Raw genomic sequence first — 21,679 nt, 5'->3', positions numbered from 1 at the left:
TTATTTCAGAAAATAGAGAACAGTTCTGCTATTTTATGTGGCATGTGTCACAATTTTTCTAGATGCTTTTTGCCTTTTTGTCCCAGATAAAACTTAAAAAAAAAAAATGTTTTTTCATGGTGTTATGGAAATTAAGCCTTTCTAGTGTCTAGATAGCTACTCTGCTTACAAATTTAACAGTACACATACAGAATAGTATATAATTAGAATATTCTTTAAAATTTTTTTTTTTTTACAGCTTTTACCCACCTATTGATGAACCAGTTATTGGAAATAAAAACATTGATCTGTCAGGACGACAGGAGAGAAAGCAAATCTTCAAAGGGAAAACATTTGTATTTCTAAATGGCAAACAGGTAATGGGCTAAATTTTCCTAAAGAAGATGTTATAAACTAGGATAAATTAATGACGTTAACAGTAGTAAATGTTTTTTTTTTGAGATTTTGTATAGAAGTGCAAAGTGAAATAAACTGCCCAGACACCAGAACTTTCCCATTGCTGATGTATATGATTATGGTATTTCTTGACATATGTTAATTGGATAATTAAGACTATGTTTAATATATAAGTGGGGGAGTGGGGACAGAAAACTGATTTAAGTCCTTACTTGGTCAGTTAGTAAACAGCTGTTGAATGTCTTATGTGTGCCAAAATGGGCATTCAAGGAGTTTAAGTTGTAGGTGCAAAAATGCAGGCAAACCCACAGAGCACTGTGAATTATGATAAAGAAGTGCAAATAGCGTAACAGTTCCACAGCTGAAGAGATACCTGGTGAACTAGGGATTTTCTGAGTAGAAGCTCAGATTGTCTTCTCAAAAAATAGAATCAATTGTACTTTTATGTTACTTCCCTAATAGATATGAATGGATAAAGAAGATGTGTGTACATACATGTACACATACCTACATGTGTGTGTGTGTGTATGTGTACATACACATTACTAAGCTGTAAAACAAAGAATGAAATCTTGCCATTTGCAACAACATGGATGGGTCTAGAGTATAATGCTAAGCAAAATAAGTCAGAGAAAGACAAATACAATATCATTTCATTCATATGTGAAGTTTAAGAAACAAAACAAATAAGCAAATGAAAAAGACAAACCAAGGAACAGATTCTTAACTGTAGAGCACAAACTGATGGTCACTAGAGGGAAGGAGGTGGGGGTGAAATAGGTGATAGAGGACTAAGGAGTACACTTGTCATGATGAGCACTGGGCGATGTGTGGATCACTATGTTGTACACCTGAAACTGATATAACACTGTTCACTATACTAGAACTAAAATAAATTTAAAAAAAGAATGTACTCAACAAATTGGGGCTATTTCATTACTTTTTGTTTCCATTTTTAGCATAAAAAGTTAAGTTCAGCAGTTATTTTTGGAGGAGGAGATGCTAGGTTGATAACAGAAGAAAATGAAGAAGAAGACAGTTTCTTTTCAGCTCCTGGAATTTGTGTTGTTGATGTAGGAGTAACAAATTCACAAACTCTAATTCCTGACTCTCAGAAAACATGGATTCACTCAATTATGGATATGCTCCAAAGGTACAGAATGATTCTTTATTTAAAAAAAAAAGCAATTTTATCTATAACTGAAAATTTATTGTAACTTAGTATGCTAGAAATAGAATATCTTTATAACACAAATGTAAGTTTTTTTCCTGAAATTGCCTAGAACTGAAATGTATTTGTTCTTTGGTCAGTGCATATAAAAATCTTAAGTCCTGTCATATAGGCTACCATGCAAAAGCAAGAAAAAATGCTATATATTCAATAATAGGATTTGTAGTGGGGAGAGAGGGTGCGAAAGAGATAAACAAAGGGTATTTTTCGTAAACTTTTTATTGATATTAATGATCTTAGCATTGTTGAAGCTTAAAAGTATTGTAAAAATGTCAGGCTTGGCAATCTGCTGACCAAATTTCTATTCACCTACCAAAAAGTAGTTACGATGTAGGGTATTTAATATATCTAAAAAGTCCATAGCTATTCCCTACAATACTCATTTTTCCTGTCCCAATAGTCCTTCTAACCATGGAGATTGCTTTTATTTATATGTTTGCTGAAACAAAAGTTAATATTTCAGTCATCTGTCCCATAAATATTTTATTTAATGGAGATGTAGTAACTGCTACAAAAAGAAAATACTTGTATAAAAACGGTGATATCTTGCTACTACATCCAGAATTTACTATTGTTCTCATATGTTTTAGGCACTGGGAATATAGTGGTAAACAAGGTGGCTGTGGTCCCTGCCACCATTGGAGCTTACTGTCTAGAGGGAAAGACAGATTAAGACGAGTAACCAGATAATTACAAATGTGTATAAAGGAAGTGGAATAACAAGGCAAGGGGAAGAAGTTTATTTTAAATAGCATAAAGAAGAGAAGGCCTCTTTTAGACAGTACTTTACCTATGACCAGTCTTTGAAAGCCAGGCAAAACAGCAGTAGTGAAAGCTATGCTTACAGAATACTGTATAGCAGATCCTGTCCTAAGAGTTTTAACGTATATAAAGACATTTAATCCTCACACAACTCTGTGTATTATTTACTGTTATGGTACCCATTATATAGATAAGACAAAAGGGGTAGAACACAGGGAGTGAGCAAAAGCCGGGATGTGAACCCAGGCAGCCTGGATACAGAGTCTATGCTCTTCACCATTACATCTCACTGCTTCTCAGCATGTACCGTGACCCCGAGGTAAGAAAGTAGCTAGAGTACAAAGTTGATCAGAGGCTGGTGCCTTCATCATATGATGACATTTGGCCCCATTACAATTTGGTTTTGGAGGTAAGGCAGTTTTATAATTTGAGAAAGACCAACACTTAAGGTAACATGTGTCCACTTAGTCCAAGCCACTGATAGTCATTGAACGTTCAGTTAGATCAGGCAGGTGGCCAGTAAAGCCAGCTATTAACTGAATTTCAGACAACAAGGCAACACTGGGATTGGCTACTGCCATAGTTATATTGATTAGTTGTAAAAAGTGGGTATTGGACATCAGTGGTTAAAATTAAATACCTTGTGAAGAAAATTTCAAAGTCTAAGGGAAATGATTTTTGTCCTTGCTAAGGTATATTCCCAGTATCTTAGCTCAAATTTGGGAACTCTTCCTGTTACTAATTTAGTTATCTTCTCTTTATCCTTTCCTCCTCTTTGCCTTTTCCTCTCTTCACCTGTTGCACAGCTTTGCACAAAATTGGATGAGTCATAATCCTTGGTTCATGATACACTGTCATCATGGAATCATAACTAATACACCTTAATTTTGTTCACTAGTTAAGTAGTTATTTATTTTTTTATTTTTTAATGTTTATTTTTGAGAAAGAGTAGAAGACACAGAATCCAAATCAGGCTCCAGGCTCTGAGTGGTCAGTACAGAGCCCGACACAGGGCTCAAACCCACAAACCGCAAGATTATGACCTGAGCTGAAGTCAAGAAACTTAACTGACTGAACCACCCAGGCACCCCAGTAGTATTTTAAATTTTTTTTCAACGTTTTTTATTTATTTTTGGGACAGAGAGAGACAGAGCATGAACGGGGGAGGGGCAGAGAGAGAGGGAGACACAGAATCGGAAACAGGCTCCAGGCTCCGAGCCATCAGCCCAGAGCCTGACGCGGGGCTCGAACTCACGGACCGCGAGATCGTGACCTGCTGAAGTCGGACGCTTAACCGACTGCACCACCCAGGCGCCCCTTAAATTATATAATAAATATTTGAGAATCTGCTCTGCAAAATACAAGCTAGGTACTTGAAAATAACCTACCTCTAAAATAGGATACTCCTAGCCCACTGTCCCCCCTACGTGGGATAACTATCTTCCTGAATCCTTTGCTTATCATTTTATATACAGATTTATTGTTTTTTAATATATTCCTAAAATATGTGTATGTATGTTTTAGTTGATTTAACTTGATAACCTGGTCCTCATACTGCATGTAATCTTTGGGGATTTTTTTCACTTGATACATTGCTAATAAGAATTCATCCATTTTGTTGCATGTTGCTGTAATTTGTTTTGATGGTAAAATATGTTTCATTGTGTGAATAGACCACAGTTCATTCATTTATTCCACATTGAAAAATACCTTATTTCTGGTTTTATTATTGTAAACATTGCTATTAAGATCATTTTTTTATATTTCCTGGTTGTCCTTAATGCAAGATTTTCTTTGGAGAATATTCTTAGAGTTAGGACTGCTGGGTCATGGGTTATGTGAACACTCAACCTCCGGAGGTGGTATCAAACTCTTTTCCGCTTTATACTTCCACCCACAGTATATAAAAGATCAAGTAGATGCACATTGTTTTCAACACTTGATATTTTTTGACTTACCATTTTTGTTAACTGAATGGATGTATATTCATGTCTTATGATTTTGATTTCTATTTTTCTCATCACCAGTGAGAAACATTTCTTTCTGATGTTTATTGGACATCTGTCTTTCCTGTTCTGAAATAGCTGTTCATGTGTTTGACCTCATTTTCTAGTGGTGTAATTGTTATATTTTTTTAAATATGGATTTTTCAGTTGTGAGTGTGTATGAATGTGTTTTAGTTCTATACAATTTTATCACATTTGTAGGTTCATATATTCACCACCTTAGTCAAGACACAGAACAGTTCCATCACCACAGGGATCCCTCCTGTTGTTCTTTTGTAGCCACACCCACTTCCCTCCCTCCCTTCCTCTCTCCGTCCTCACTTCCCACTCCATGTTCCCAAATCTGGGCAAACCACTAACTTATTCTCCATTTTGTCTTTTAAAAGAATGTTGTATAAATGAAATCCTATAGCATATACTCCTTAGGACTGGGTTTCTTATTTAGCATAATTCCTTGGAGATTCACCTAAGTTATGCGTATCAGTCATTCATCCTTTCTTCTTGCTCATTAGTGTTAAGTATAAATATATGTATATACTACGGTTTGTTGAGTCATTCTCCTATTGAAGGATATCTGCATTTTTCCAGTTTTTGTCAAAAATGAAACCTCTATAACCATACATGTACAAGTTTCTTTTGAATATAAGTTTTTATTTCTTTGGGATAAATGCCCAAGAGTGCAATTCCTGGATCATGTGGTAATTGCATATTTGTATGCTCTCCTTTTTTATTTGTATAAGTTCTATATATTTCTCAATATTATTCCTTTTTTCACTTGTATGTATTGCAAAATCTTTTACCACTTTGTCATTAGCGTTTTACTGGTGATACATGAAAGCCCTTAATTTTAATATACTAAAAATTAACATTAAATAACCTTTTCTTTCTTAGTGCTTTTTGTATTTTAAGAAATCTTTCTAGGGGTGCCTGGGTAGCTCAGTCAGTTAAGCGTCTGACTTCACCTCAGGTCATGATGTCACAGTTTTTGAGTTCGAGCCCCGCATCAGGTTCTGTGCTGACAGCCTGGAGCCTGCTTCGGATTCTGTGTCTTCCTCTCTCTCTGTCCCTTCCCCACTTGTGCTCTGCCTCTCTCTGTCTCTCAAAAATAAATAAATGTTTAAAAAAAAAAAAAAACTTAAGAAATCTTTCTGTTCTTAGATTAAAAAGATATTCGCCTATGCTTTTTACTAATTTGTTGCTAGTGTTTTGATATTTTGTTTTTGAAATTTATTTTTAATCTATCTGGAATTGATTCTGTTTTATACCAAAGTTCCATACATGCATAGGGATGCTTTTGGCTTTATTCCATTGGTCAGTATGTCTGTTCTTGTACCAACACCACATTTACTACATTGTTTTAATTACTATAACGTCCATTAAGTCCTCATAATCTACTATGGTAAATCTTTCTGCTCTTCTTTAGAATCATCCTGTCCATTCTTTGCTCTGTATTTTTCCATATACATTTTGAGTCATCTTCAAAAACCTTGCTGGGATTTTGATTAGGAATGCCATTGAATTTACAAATCAATTTGGGGAGAATTAACAATTTTTATAATTTCCCTATAGACATCATGAGTACCTTTTATTAGATTTTTTCCTCAGTACTACATATTTTTTGGTAGATATTATATGTCTGGGAAGTAGAACATAAATATGTTATTTCTAATTACATTTTCTAATATAAATTCAGTAGACATTTAGATATTACTCATATCCTGTTACCTTTGTTAGCCTCCCCTTTGTTTCTAATGTATTTGTGGTCCTTTTTTTTTTTTTTTTTTTTTTTTTTTTTTTTTGTAGAAATCCTCATCTATAAGTAAAGTTTTTGTCCTTTTTTTTAGAGCCTTATACCTCTGATACTTCTCCTTTTCTATCTTTCTCTGTTCATACCTACTGGAACCTCTAGAGTAGTATTGAATTAGTGTTAGTAGCCACATTTATCTCACTATTGACTTTAAAAGGATTGTGTTTCCCCATTTAGGATGACGTAGTATCTGTATAGCATTTTTAATTATATGTTAAAAATGTTTTGGGGCGCCTGGGTGGCTCAGTCGGTTAAGCATCTGACTTCAGCTCAGGTCACGATCTTGCGGTCTGTGAGTTCAAGCCCCGCGTCGGGCTCTGGGCTGATGGCTCAGAGCCTGGGGCCTGCTTCCAATTCTGTGTCTCCCTCTCTCTCTGCCCCTCCCCTGTTCATGCTCTGTCTCTCTCTGTCTCAAAAATAAATAATAAAACGTTAAAAAAAAATTTTTTTTTTAAATGTTTTTATTTTATGGAGCTAAACTTTATAACTAATTTACATAATTTACAGTTTCAAAAAAGGGTAATAAAATATCAATTTTGAATTACCTGAATTATAAATAGATATGTGATCACTTGATTATAATACTTTATTTTTTAAATATTTTTAAAATATTTTTTGAATGTTTTTTTATTTTTGAGGGAGAGAGACTCAGAGTGTGAGTCTGGGAAGGGTCAGAGAGAGCAGGAGACACAGAATCCAAAGCAGGCTCCAGGCTCTGAGCTGTCAGCACAGAGCCCGATGCGGGGCTCAAACTCACAAACGGTGAGATCAGACCTGAGCCGAAGTCGGGCACCCAACTAACTGAGCCACCCAGGAGCCCCATAAAATTTTTTTGTTTTCAAAAAATGGTTTTATTATTTTGAGAAAGAGAGCGTGTGCACACAGAGGAGGGGCAGAGAGAGACTCCTAAGCAGGCTCCACACTGTCAGCACAGAGCCCAGCACAGAACTCAGTCTCACGAACCATGACATCATGACCTGAGCTGAAATCAAGAGTCAGATTCTTAACTGACTGAGCCACCCAGACGCCCCTATTCTGCTTTAAAAATATATTTTAATATGGTATTGTCATAATTGCACATACGGTTGAATTTTATTTACATAAACCTAGGACGTAAACAAAATGTTTAGCATTTGAAAAAGACTTTTTAGGGGCGCCTGGGTGGCGCAGTCGGTTAAGCGTCCGACTTCAGCCAGGTCACGATCTCGCGGTCCGTGAGTTCGAGCCCCGCGTCGGGCTCTGGGCTGATAGCTCAGAGCCTGGAGCCTGTTTCCTATTCTGTGTCTCCCTCTCTCTCTGTCCCTCCCCCGTTCATGCTCTGTCTCTCTCTGTCCCAAAAATAAATAAAACGTTGAAAAAAAAAAATTTAGAAAAAGACTTTTTAAACTACAACCACTTAAAACATCTTTACAATAAGCATTTAAAGGAGTTTTATAGTTCTTAAAGTCTGAGGTAGAGTTTCTATATGGTAGTTATTTTTTCATTCACAGAAAACAGAAGGTACGTAACGTTCACTGTATGATTCTTTAATAAGTTTGCTTAATACATGTAAATTTGGTAAAATGATTTTATTTACTAAACTTTAAATTATAAAACATGTATACATTCAACTTATGATAGTTCTTTGTAGTTTTCTCTCTCCTTCCCTGTCTACCGTCTTCTGTCTCTCAAGTTTATCTTTGGATCCTAGTATTAGGTTTGCTTATAAAAATTTCTTTTAGGGGCTCCCGGGTGGCTCAGTCAGTTGAGTAACCAACTTCGGCTCAGGTCATGATCTTGCAGTTTGTGAGTTCAAGCCCCGCATCGGGCTCTATGCTGACAGAGCCTGGAGCCTGCTTCGGATTCTTTTCTTCCTCTCCTCTTTGTGCTTTGTCTCTCTCTCTGTCTGTCTCTCTCAAAAATAAATAAATGTTAAAAATTAAAGAGTAATTTATTGCTTCATTGGGGCATTACTGTTTTTTATTTGTTTTTGTTTTGTTTTTAATTCTAAAAATTACAGAATTTCAGAACTGGAAGTCTCTATATCCTTTATTCTAGGTCTTTATTTCCAGATGAAATAACCGAGTTACTAAAAGGTGGTGGGCTTGCCCAGTGTAGCATTGCCCCAGTTTAGTAGGCCAGTACTCAGTGTATTTGAAATTTTCTCCATACCGTAAAATTGTGATACCTCTTTAAGGAAGGAATAAAAAGATTCAACTTGATACCACTTTAATAAGAGTTGTTAGTTTCAGTATACTATCATATTTAATCTGTTTTATTTTCACAGGCAGGGTCTTAGACCTATTCCTGAAGCAGAAATTGGATTGGCAGTCATTTTCATGACTACAGAGAATTACTGTGATCCTCACGGCCAGCCAAATACAGGTAATTAAAGCATTATTTTCTTGATTCTATAACATCTTTATTCATAACTTGGTGATAGACTGTATGCATATTACTCTGTACTTGTCAGGGATGACCATTTTCACCATCTTTAACACTCCTCTATCCGTTTATTTATTTGATAAATATTTGTAGCTGCCGTGTACTGGGCACTGTTTCTAAGTGCTGAGGATACAGTGGTGAATAAAGTAAAACAAGATACCTGTTCTTGTGAACTTTATATTCTAAAGGTCAAGATTCAGTTAATAAACAAACACATGGGACAAGTTCATGTAAGGCCAAGCATAAAGAGAAAGCTAAAACAAGACCTGAAATTTTCTCTCTGTAACTTCTACTCACGAGGTCTGCTGCCATTCCTTCTCAACAGCCAGTGCCCCATTTGAACCTTCTGTTGTCTGATTTTCCTGAGGGCTGTTGTAATTGCACCAATGATGGTCCTGTCTCCATAGTCCTCTCTACAGTTAACATTTCACTTTGCCAATAGAATCAGCTTACCTTTTCTTAAAACCTTTTACTAGCTCATTATTTATGAAGTAAAACCCTGAGCCCTTCATCAAGAGTTCTGAGCCCTCAGCAGTTTAGCTGATAAAGCCTTTCTCCCATCCTCATCTTTTTAAAAATACATCTCCCTACAGTATATATGTGTCATATTATTTATAGTTTCCACACTCCTTGATCTTGCTCATCATGGTCCCTGTTCTAGAATGTCAATACTGCTCTTCAAAATTTGATTCATTCCGCAAATGCTCACCTACTTCATGACGTTTTTCTAAGTTGTTGTGTCTCCCATAACTCTCCAAATCAGAATTATTGTGTCTTCTGTACCGTAACTTTTTTGCATTCCAGTTAGCGTTTCTTCTTGCTTTGAAATGTAACCAGTTTCCATGCCCCTTTCAGCCACTAGATTAATTATCTGTTACTAATTTTGGATTCCCTGACAGCACCACGCATAGTACTTGTTTGTACCAGGTATGAATGTTTCCTTAATTGAACTAAATTGTTGGTACACAGGATTATCTTTGCCAGTGTGGAGCAACAAAGTTTTATCATCCACTGTTGGAAATGTGTTATGGCCAAAAGGGCCTTAGAGATCATCTAATCTGTCTTTCTTTCAAAAGGTAAGAGAGCTCTCAAGGCTGAGAAAAGATAAGGTTCCGTAAATACTTCATGTTCAGCCCAATCCTAAAGTTTGGGTGTTTTGAACACTTAGACTAGTACCTTTTCTATTGTATCATTTCATATAGAAACAGGGTCATAAGGAGTAAAAATCAACATTACAATCAGTAGTATTACTTCTTGCAAATACACATAGGTGGGTCTATATAGATTCCAAGTCCTAGACATCTGACTTATAAACAATTTTACACCATAACCCGTTGTGGGGGAATAGACAAAATCATGTATCTTTCCCTTTCTCCCCTCCTTACTTTCTTCCTTCCATATTTTTTCATTTATTCAGATATTTATTGAATATTTGTAATATACCTATAATCTAATCACTTGGAATAAAGAGGTGAGCCAATCAGATTCCTTCCTATATAGTATTTTTAGCAAGGATAACATTATAAATCTTTTTTTGACAAACATCACTTATTTGGGATCTTTACATTCTACTTACAGTTTCTTTTGGTAATAATGTAAGTATTTGTAATTATTATTTTTTACAAACTGAAGTGCACACTGACATGTATTCTAAGGATATGTGTGTTTAAGGAGATGCCAATGAGCTTCTAAGGAGGTCATATAAGGAAAGTGACAAGTCATTTATATACCTGAATTTGGAATCAGCAATAAACATTTATTTAGCACATCCTATGTCATGAGGACCTAACAAGTGATAATTTAACTTACTTAGTAGATGTCAACTTTTTAAAATTTTCTGTTAATAATTTAATTCCATTAACTTATTTATATGCACCGTGTCTGAAACGTTGCTCAGGTACCAAAGATTTAGATATGAACAACAGCCAGTTCCTACTCTCGAGATTCCAAGTCTAATGGAAAGTAACAAGTAAACAAGCGTAATATAAAGTGATGATAACAGCTAATACAGTACTTGCATAGTACTTACTGTTTCCACGCATTTTTTTAAGTGCTCTCCATGTATCAATTCATTGTGCCTCAAAACAAAATGATCCAGATTTAATGAATGAGGAAACTAAGGCATAGAGAGGTTAAATAATTTAATGCAGGTCGTGTAGCTGATGGTAAGTGTGCAAAAAGTTAACAGTGTGATGTAAAGGGTGGTATGGGAGCTGAAATGAAGGCTACCTAATTCAGTGTGGGAGGTTCAGAAAAGTATGCTGGAAGAGTGGCACTTGAATTAAGTTGTTGTTCTAATTAATGAAAAGATGAAGTAATCATTATGGTTTTCTGGAGTGACCACAAAATTTGTGCCTAAAACTATTTATGTCTTTTTTTTCAGATAGTATTCCTTCAGAAAGTGAAACTCACTTTAATTTTGATTTGTGTAGACCAAGTAGGGTCGATATTCTTTCTGTGGGGAAGAAATGCAATTTTTTGGCCTACTGACTTAAAGCATAATTTGAATTATAATTTGTTGGTTTTATTTTTATTTAAGATTATAATACTTCATGAAGCATTTGGTGTAGCTTTAAAATGATTTGATGCAGATAAGCCCATTACAAATGCCAACAGGCTGCTTTTAGGCTATTTCGTTAAGTATTTGTTGGCTCCACTGACTGAAGATAACTGTTCTATGTTACCAACTTACTTCCCTCGGCATGGAACAGTCTAACCATTTTAAGTGACAAAATGTTCATCTTGTGTCTAGCAGTTATGATTCTTCCTTTTGCTTGTGTGATTTACAGCATTGAAGATGACTCCAGGGCCAAGCTTTTCCCAAGGCTTGTCTGTCAATGAAAAACTAATGCTAAGTGCCCCAGTGAATACTACAACATATGTAGCTGATACGGAATCAGAGCAAGCAGATACATGGTAAAGCTTCATTGTTAACAGACAATTCTATCAGTGAGTTAATAGTATATTTAAGAAGTAAAGTCAGTGCCATTAGCAGATTAGTTCTTAGGAGATAAAGTATGGGAGAATGGGATGTCATGTTTTAGGGCAAGATTGGTGAACTTTCTATAAAGGACCAGAGAGTAAATATTTTTGGCTTTGTGGGTCATTGATCTCTGTCACATCTATTTAGCTTTGCCACTGTAGCATGAAAACAGCCTTGGACAGCATGTAAATGAATGTGTGTGGTTGTGTTCCAATAAAATTTAATTTACAAAAATAAGTGGGAGGCCAGATTTGGTCCGTAAGCCATAGATTGCTAACCACTGTCTTACAAAGTTTTTTTGTTGTTGTTTCTTAGAAATGTACATGGAAGACCAAAAAGAATTATGTACTTTTTTTGTGATTGGTGAAATAACTTTGAAATAAATGTGTACTGTATAATGTTGCCTTTATCTGAATATTACAACTTTGAAGATACCTTTTTTTTTTTTTTTTATGTTTGTTTTTGAGAGAGACAGAGTGTGAGTGGGGAAGGGGCAGAGAGAGAGAACGAGATGCAGAATCTGAAACAGGCTCCAGGCTCTGAGCTGTCAGCACAGAGCCCGATGTGGGGCTCGAACTCGGGAACAGCAAGATCATGACCTAGGCTGAAGTCGGACACTTAACCGACTGAGCCACCCAGCTGCCCCTTGGAGATCCTTTCTATGTTTCTACCTGGCTATCTAAACAATTAATATTTGTTCGTAAAGACAGTTTTCTAGTAGTTCTCTATTTGAAGAGACCTTTTTTGTTCTTTGGGGTTTTTTTTGAGCAAGGGCAACTTACATATATTCTTCGGTATTTTTCATTTAAGATAGTATATTTTAAATAATCCATAATAAACTATTCATATTGAAAGATATTTGTGATATCACTATATTGGATCATATTTAAAACTTTAATATATCCTTTTGTTATATTGAGGTCAGATATAACTTTAGAAATTTTTTTAAATGTTTGTTTAGTTTTGAGAGAGAGAGCGCAAGCATGGGAGGGGCAGAGAGGGAGACACAGAATCTGAAATTGGCTCCAGGCTCTCAGCTGTCAGCACAGAGTCCCACATGGGGCTAGAATCCATGAACCATGAGGTCATGACCTGGGCCGAAGTTGGATGCTTAACCAACTGAGCCACCCAGGTGCCCCATATGTAACTTGCTTTTTTTTTAAACGTTTATTGATTCTTGAGAGACAGAGCATGAGCAGGGGAGGAGCAGAGAGAGAGAGGGACAGGATCCGAAGCAGGCTCCAGGCTGTCAGGACAGAGCCCAACGCAGGGCTTGAACCCATGAACCGTGAGATCATGACCTGAGCCGAAGTCGGACACTTAACCGACTGAGCCACCCAGGTGCCCCAGCCTAGATGTAACTTTTTAAAGAGAAACTGTTAATGTTTTGAAAGTCATCTGTATGACCACTTTAGTTGTTTTTTGTGAAATAAGAATATTTGTGTGTGTGTGAAATAAGAGTATTAAAGGCAGTATATGTTTAACCATACATTGTAGAACCATGTGTGTGTTTTCAATATTTTTCTGGTAGAGAATAGAGTTCTATTCTAGGGACTACCATCTGGATGGAATATAACCATTATTAGTTCATCTATATTCTTGCCATCTGGGTAGAATATAGCCATATCAGTTCATGTGAATCTAAATTTATCTAATTTAGTTCTAAAGGGGATCTAAATATCTCCTTATAGATGATTCTGAAATTGTAGGAGATTGTTCTTTTTCTGATTTTCCTTTTTTTAATTAATTTTTTTGCATGAAAATAATTCTGAAATTTTAAAGTAATAATTACCTACGTTATCACCTAGTTTAATTTTTAATAGAATACTAGGGTGATACTCATGTATGTATGGTAGTTTTTTATAATAGAGTATGCCGGACATTGTGTGCTGTAAGGAATGAAGAAGAGAAAGTTATCATTTGTCTTTAGGGAGGTTTGATGAAAAAGGAGTGACTTTCTTGAGGTAGTGAAATATATTCATTTAATTATTGTCTAAAGATAATTATGTTCTGAAGCTGTATCACATTAGTACTATTTAGAGGACTTTGTTTCTAGATAAAAATTGCTGTAAATCCACTTGTTTACCTTGCATTCTTTTCTTTTGCTACAGCATGAATTTGAGTGAAAGACCTAAAGAAATCAAAATCTCCAGAGTGGAACAGAAATTCAGAATGTCTTCACAAGAAATATCCGCTGCGAAGGAACCCCACAAAATAAGCTCTAATGATAATAATACAGTATCAAATACTCTGGTTAGGATGAAAATCCCAACCTATCAGCTTTCACCAAATAAATTCTCAGGTGTAAATAAAAGTAGAGATCGGGCTTCTCAGCAGCAGACCAACTCCATCAAAAACTACTTTCAGCCGTCTACCAAAAAACGGTATATTTTAAAATAATGCCTCTGTGTCTCTGAAAAATATCAATATCTGTTATATGATTATAGAATGGCATTTAGTCTGTGTTCTGCTTGAAAATGCTTCTGTGGAAAACTGACTCTTTGACCTCATGCCCTTTCAGAAATGTCCAAATCTCCTCCTTCACTAAGGTCATTGTAGATAGATTCTTTTTTCCTAGATAGCTTAGCTTACCTGTCATTTCATTTTACCACGCTTCTTTTGAAAAAGAGCTTTCCCACACCTCATTCTTTCAACTTCTCTTACCTCCTCTAAGACCATGCTCTCAGTTAGTTTCTCAGTTTCCAGTGCCTTTAATTATTCTAGGTCCTTCTCTTTTCAAAAGCTATCTGTCCCTTTTATTTTTTGAAACCTTCCCTTGACTTGGTTCTTTCCTCTAGCAAATGCCTTTTGTCTTTCACAATCACTATTAAACTTCTCAAAAAAAGATATTACTGTTACTGCTCCCATTGCTGTATGAAATAATTCTTAACCAGCAATATTTCATCTTGACATGATGTCCTTGAAAAGTAACCATTGACACAGTTGCTAGCTCTAGTGGCCTTTGGTATACTCAACTCTTGAATCTTTATTCTCCTTACAGTGTCTTCTCGGAAGTAGTAGTAGCTTCTGGTTGTTTTGCTTCTCTGCCCCCTTTGAGGACTTCTTTCATTTTCAAAGTACTGCTTTTTATGTGTTGTATGTGGTACCTTCAGAGTTTCATGACTTTATTACAGATGATCAATATATTTGGCCTTAACTTAACCTTTAAACCTCACTTCTGCTTTCCCACAGGAATTTTCTGCTGTTTTCCCAAATAATTCACCTAAATCTTTCCTCCTGTCATCGATTATGTATTTTTTCTATTAGTAGTTCACTTTGTCAAAATCTTTGACTCTATTCTACCCCCCCAAAACAGTATTGTAATTCTTATTTTCATTGCTTCCTAAATTCCTCCTTTTTCATCTGTTTGTATTGCCAGCTCTCTGATTTAAACTCTGACTACTTAAATTATTGCAGAAACCTCTTGATAAATCTGTCCAGTACCCTGATACTATATTTGTGTTATTAAAATATCACCTTGATTATTCCAAATTAGCATGAATTCAGTAAACTTTTGGGAAGCAGAGATCCATATTTTTATGTTCCCTGTGGATGTTAGAAGTACAGTATATAAATGAATAAACTATTCAGTACTTAAACAGTATTGTATAGAAAACTCTTATAGTCACTTTTTAAAAAAAATTTTAATGTTTATTTTTGAGAGACAGAGAGCACTAAGTTGGGGAGGGGCAGAGAGAGGGAGACACAGAATCCAAAGCAGGCTTCAGGATCCAAGCTGTCAGCACAGAGTTCAATGCAGGGCTCGACCCATGAACTGTGAGATCATGACCTGAGCCGAAGTCGGACGCTTGACCAACTGAGCCACCCAGGCGCCCCATGTATTCACATATTACTTGCAGTGTATAGTCTGTACTGTATTGTGGATAGAGCTACTCTTATTACCTTGAATTAGCTCTCATTAACCCATCAGGTTTTATTTCCAAGGTAATTTTTCCCTGCCTGCAAGTTCCCTACATTATAAAGTAAGTCGTTGTTTCCCGGCAACAAATCTTCTGTATTTTTATATCTTCCTACCTTTTCCTCTCCATTGATTTATTAGCTACTGCTGCCTTAGCAGAGAAGATAGACTTCTCCCTATTGTTTTAGCCGTTGGGTTGGCAGTCCTATGAAAGCAGTAGTCTATATGAATTATGTACTTTTTTCAGATGTCCTTTTTTTTTTATTCCCAGTAATATTAATAAAATCAAGAATATTGTGCATTAAATGGGGGGAAGTGAATATTGCCAGATATTAGCTGCGTTCATTTTCTGTTTTGTTTTCTTTTCTCCTTTTTTAAATCTAAGGGAAAGAGATGAAGAAAATCAAGAAATTTTTTCACCCAAATCAGCAAGAATAGAAATGTCTTGTTCTCTGTTAGAACAGACACAACCTGCTCCACCCTCAGTATGGAAAAATAAGGAACAGTCTCTATCTCAGAGTGAGCTTCTGGAAAAGAAACCAGATAACTTACTTACAGATACAGATTTAAAATCCACTGTGAGAAGTTCTGCCAATGAATCTCTTTCTACAGACAAACTAAGATCAGAAAAAAGAAAAGAAATTGATGATTTAGCCATTGAAGATGAAATATTGGAAGAGTTACTCAACACAAAATCAGAGTTAGAAATTGGAGTGAAAGTTCAAAAACAAGAGGAAGATGTCAATATTAGGAAAAGGCCAAGATTGGATATAGAAACAAATGGCACTTTTAATTATGATGAAGCAATACCAGAAAGTAACAGAATATCTGTAAGTAACCTTTTTTAATGAGAAGTATCACAGACAGAAACTTAGAAGATTAAAAAGAAATTTAAGACAGTAGAAGCATCCACTGTTTCCTTGAAAAAGTTCATGTGTTCAGCACCCAGTATTAAGTGTAAGGATTTGTTGGTGGATAAGGTAAATATTAAAAATTAGTGTTTCTTTGACAGTATATAATAAATGACAACAAACTGTTGTTCATGATTAATATAGTTCCAGGCTGTATTATTACTATACTATTATATGAGACCTTTGGCACTGATGGTAAGTATAGGAGATGCCTTAATAGAGCAAGCAGACATACAAAAATGAAGAAAGTTAGTAAAACAAACTATGAAATAAATTGTTAGATAAATCAGGTATAACATCAGTAGGAATTTTTATTTTCATTTTGGTCTTTAATATCCTATTTTCATGAATGTCAATAACTTGTCTTAGCACTTTGATCTAAGAAAAGTCTTCAGATTATTTTGTATTTTATGCCTAAGTTGCCCGCTTCCGTAGAATAGTTAGGTCATTAGGTGAGAGCATGGACCTTATGAAGTAAAAATATAATATTCTGATCTTTCATTTAGGTTGATTAGCTCTACTCTTGTTCATGGTTGTGGTCACTCCCCTCCTGTAAATGGCTACTGCATAAGGACAGGACTGAGTAAAAGGATAAAGATTAAGTGGTTGGAAGGTGTAATGATTTAATAAGTATTTGTTAACCTAGTGTGTATCAAGCACTGTAAATCTATAACTACTGTTGAGAAAACAAAGTAGGTGTCCTGTTTAGCCTATATATTGGCATCTTCCTATGAGAGAAAATCCTCATTATTTGTTTATTTTGAGTGAATCTTAAATGCCTTTCTGTGGACCAGATGCATCAGAATCAGCTGGTGAGCTTTTTTTTTTTTTTTTAACTTTATTTTTAGAGAAATAGGGTGCATGTGAGCAGGGGAGGGGCAGAGAGAGTGGTGAGGGGCAGGGGGACAGAGAGAGAGAGAAAGAGAATCCCAAGCAGGCTCCATGCCATCAGTGCAGAGTAGAGCCCACCTCAGGGCTGGAACTCACAAACCACGAGATCATGACCTGAGCCAAAATCAAGAGTCAGACGCTTAACCAACTGAGCCACTTAGGCACCCCAGCTGGTGAGCTTTTTTAAAAATATGGATACCCAGACCAAAATCCCCAAAGATTCTGATACATCCAGTTTTCTTCCCAGAAAATGCTCCCTCATTTTGAGTTCAGAATTCCTTTTGCTGTCTTTAAAAATTCTAAAATCAGTGGCTTAAATAAGATAGGGTTCTTTTGTTCCTATAAAAGAAGCCCAGGGGGACAAAACATAAGAGATTCTTAAATATGAAGAACAAACTGAGGGTTACTGGAGAGGTTGTGGCAAGGGGGTTGGGCTAAATGGGTAAGGGACATTAAGGAATCTACTCCTGAAATCATTGTTGCACTATATGCTAACTAACTTGGATGTAACTTTTTAAAAATAATAAAATAAGCCCAGAAGTAGGTAACCAAAGCTGCTTGGAAGTTCCGTGGTATTAATTTCTTAGGTGTCTCTTTTTTTCTCTACTAGGTGGCACCTCTAGCCATCATGTCAACTTTCCAGGGAGGAAGAACAAGGTGGAGAAGGGGACAGGGTAAAAAGGCCTCTCCACCTAAGTTCCTCCTCACATTCTAAGGAGCTCTTTCAGAAACCTCACTTTATAACTTTGGTTATTAGCCAGAATTTAGTAATGGTCTGCATGACTCCCTATCCCTCACCTTTAGTCTACAAGAGAGTATGGGAAATGTTTTAAGCTTGACACATTGCTGTCCCTAACAAATTTAGCATTAGATAAGTAAGGAAGAAAGAATAGACAGTGAGATCCTGTTTAGCCAAATTGAGAACTTCAGAGAAAGGGAGGTTCTTTATTATCAAAGATTAGCTGTCACTTTACAGAAGAGGTTACTTGAACCAAGTGGTTTATGTATTCTGTAAGTTACTTGCTTAGCAATTTCCACTAGAGTGGAACTTCACGTTGGTTTCATGTGGTATTGGTGAAGTCCAAGGGATGATTTCCTAACTACATTTAATAAATTTATATCTCTTTATAAAGGTATGTTTATTTGTATTATGAATTTACAATGTTATTTTAGCTCCAGGCTATTCCAAAATTTGTGTTCAGACTACTTAATACTATAAGCATTTAATCTTTAGAAAGTTAGACTCTATTTATATTATTTTCATTACACCGTGGAAATGCATTTCCCTTGCAGTGTATCTTTCCTCCTGTATTCGATATTAGTTTTTTCTGGTATGTTCTTATTTTCTTTCTCTAGTCTTGTGCTATTACATGCTTTCATTTTTTTAATAACCTTTTTTTTTTCTTCTATCCCAGATTGGTCCACGTTCACAGTGGCTACAGCTCTGTGTGAAAATGGTTATGGTTTTAATAGCAGAACTCTTTGGCCCTCCTGTATGGCTGTTAATATTCTGAAATACTCTGCATTGACTGCACATTCTCCCAGGGTTCATGGTCACTCAGGGTTGGGCATTTGATCCTAGAGTGGGAGAGACAGGAAGTGATCATTATACACCAGTGATACGGGATTTAGTAAACAGTCTTTTGTGTATCTGAAAAGACCTTTCATTTAATAGCTGAGCTTTACGTGCTGTATATTGATACTAGGGCATACAGTTACTTTATTTTGTTCTGTGGTTCTGTAGCATAATTTCCTCTGTCCTTACTTTACTACTTTATTTTTATTTATTTTTTTTTTTTAATTTTTTTTTTCAACGTGTTTTATTTATTTTTGGGACAGAGAGAGACAGAGCATGAACGGGGGAGGGGCAGAGAGAGAGGGAGACACAGAATCGGAAACAGGCTCCAGGCTCCGAGCCATCAGCCCAGAGCCTGACGCGGGGCTCGAACTCACGGACCGCGAGATCGTGACCTGGCTGAAGTCAGACGCTTAACCGACTGCGCCACCCAGGCGCCCCTTACTTTACTACTTTAGAATTCATAACATTCTAAATAAAATTACAGAAATCTTCTGGAGAGTGAATAGTGATTTGATTGTGATATACTTTTGGGTACATTAAAAGTTCAGTCACTGTATTCTAACACTGTACATATTTAGTAAGAGCCTGTTATTTTGCTTTCAGTGTAAGGTAATTTTTGACAACTTCTTATTTTGAGATAATTGTTGATTCACATGCAGTTGTAAGAAATTATATAGAGAGATCCAGTATACCTTTCATCCTGTTTCCCCTAATTGTAACATCTTGTATAATTACAGTACAGTATCACAACCAGGAAGTTGACATTGATGCAGTTCATCAACCTTAAACAATGGGAGATTATTTTTAATTTTTTCACTTTTATTGTTTTAAGAATTTGTTGTTGGAAAGTCCTTGTAGATGAGATGTTCTTGGAATAAAGGAATTGCACTTAATTTTTTTAGCTGTGGAAGTGATTATCAGGAAAAAAATTCTTAATCCTTTCATTTAAAAAACTTAATGCAATTTTAAGGCAAAAATGTGAAACTTCTCTTTGACATTGGATTCCTTAGATTTCTAAAATCTATTGATGATAGAACCACTCTTTCTATTTTGGGATTTAAATATAGGTTCTAGCACATTTATAATACTTTTTATAAGCTGAAATAGAAAACTTTTGACTAGATATTCCTGCTAGAAGTTTATCCTTACATATATGACAGCTGTGCCTGTGTCGTGGCCTTACAGTTTCGTAGTCTCACAAAATGCAAACATGACTCATCCTTCTTAACATTTCCTCTTCTTAATAGCACCCACTGAGTGCAGAGCATCTTTTCTTCACCTCATTCTACCCTCCTGTTCTAAATTAAGGTTTCCACTTCTCTTAACTACAGTATCTTCCAAAACCTAGCAGTAATACCTACCACTTACTGGATATCATCATTCTGTTTATAGCAATTCTGCAGTGAAGCAGTACTATACACATTGAACTGATTAGGAAATTGACACTAAGGTATTAAGTAACTTGGCAAGGTTGCTTAGCTAGGTTTTGAACTGGGACGAAAACGTAGGGCTACTCTGCTCTTTTGGCAATTCCTTTTATCAGCTTTCTTAGAATGACATTCATTTATCCAGTTACTCCAGGCATTGGGCATGCTAACATGAAAGGCTGTCTGAGAGGTTAAGTTTGATAGGCCTTTAAAAGGTAGAATCTCCAGGGACGCCTGGGTGGCTCAGTTGGTTACGCATCCAACTCTTGATTTTGGCTCAGGTCATGATCTCATGTTTGTGGGTGTGAGACCCGTGTTGGGCTCTGCACTGATGGTGCAGTGCCTACTTGGGATTCTCTCTCTCCTCTCTCTGTCTGTCCCTCCCCAACTTGTACTCTGTTTCCTTTTCAAAATAAATAAATAAATTAAAAAAAAGAAAAAAGAATCTCCAAGACTTGGTGATTGACTCAGCATGAGAAATGGAGAGAGAAGAAAAGAGTATAGGGTAATTCCCAAGTTTAGAGTTTGAGTGCTTGGGTGGGTTGTAACATGATTCTCTGGGATGGGAAATAACTGCTCAAGAGGGTGAGCAAGTTTGAAGGAGTGGGGCAGTATAAGGGAGAAAGGGCGGGGGTGTAAAATGTTCTGATTGTGATTAACTTGCAGTGGGTGATGTATATGAAAGTAGTGAAAGGGCACATGGTAGGCTTAGTATAAATTTTTAACCTTACTGTTGATAAAAGTATTAATTCTTTTTAGTCCCTAAGCAAAAACAAAGTAATGTACCTTTGTTTTTCTGTCCTTTCTTTCCAACTTTTTATTACAGTTTTTCTGAATTTAATATTGAATCATTGAAAATTTGATGTAAAATCATATGCTCCCCTAGTGTACCCAAGGGATTATAGTTTTTACTGACAGCGTCAGAAAGCCATCTATGTAATATGCTCTTGTCTGGAACCTGGTCTGGATATTGGATGTGAAGGAAACTACAAGGCAGTTTGCACTTTATTGCAGACATATATCTTGTGTAATTAACGTAACCCTATTTCCTTTTTCCTGGATTAAGGGCAATTTAAAATTAAATACTAAGTGTAATTTTAGAATCCTTTAAAAATGTTTCTATTTTAGAGTATAAAAGTAGTACATAGCTATGTAGAAATATAGAAAATCAAAACATAACAATTTGTTGATAATCCTACCTACCATCTGTAGATAACCGTCGATAATATTGTATTTTATTTATTCTTATTCTGCAAACTTAGAATCAACTGTTAATGTAATTTCATAGCCATTTTTTTCATTTATACTATGGTCACTTCTCATTGTAAAATAACTGGTATGAA

General features: G+C 35.8%; 1 protein-coding gene across 5 annotated transcripts in view; it reads left to right on the top strand.

Annotated features, from left to right (window-relative positions):
* Positions 1-21,679, top strand: part of NBN (nibrin) — a 52,154-nt gene that overhangs the window by 17,624 nt on the left and 12,851 nt on the right. For 4 of the 5 annotated variants that reach the window (XM_058698498.1, XM_058698497.1, XM_058698500.1 and 1 more), the window contains 6 exons: positions 239-356; positions 1,356-1,549; positions 8,469-8,566; positions 11,416-11,542; positions 13,721-13,993; positions 15,914-16,358. In XM_058698498.1, the coding sequence (XP_058554481.1) occupies positions 239-356; positions 1,356-1,549; positions 8,469-8,566; positions 11,416-11,542; positions 13,721-13,993; positions 15,914-16,358 (1,255 nt within the window). Of the gene's footprint in view, positions 1-238; positions 357-1,355; positions 1,550-8,468; positions 8,567-11,415; positions 11,543-13,720; positions 13,994-15,913; positions 16,359-16,945; positions 17,237-21,679 lie in introns of those variants that run through there. The other variant, XM_058698501.1, reaches the window with a different exon arrangement.

Source organism: Neofelis nebulosa, chromosome 14, assembly GCF_028018385.1.
Source record: "Neofelis nebulosa isolate mNeoNeb1 chromosome 14, mNeoNeb1.pri, whole genome shotgun sequence".
Classification (NCBI taxonomy): domain Eukaryota; kingdom Metazoa; phylum Chordata; class Mammalia; order Carnivora; family Felidae; genus Neofelis; species Neofelis nebulosa.
This window is presented reverse-complemented; position numbering and strand designations above follow the sequence as displayed.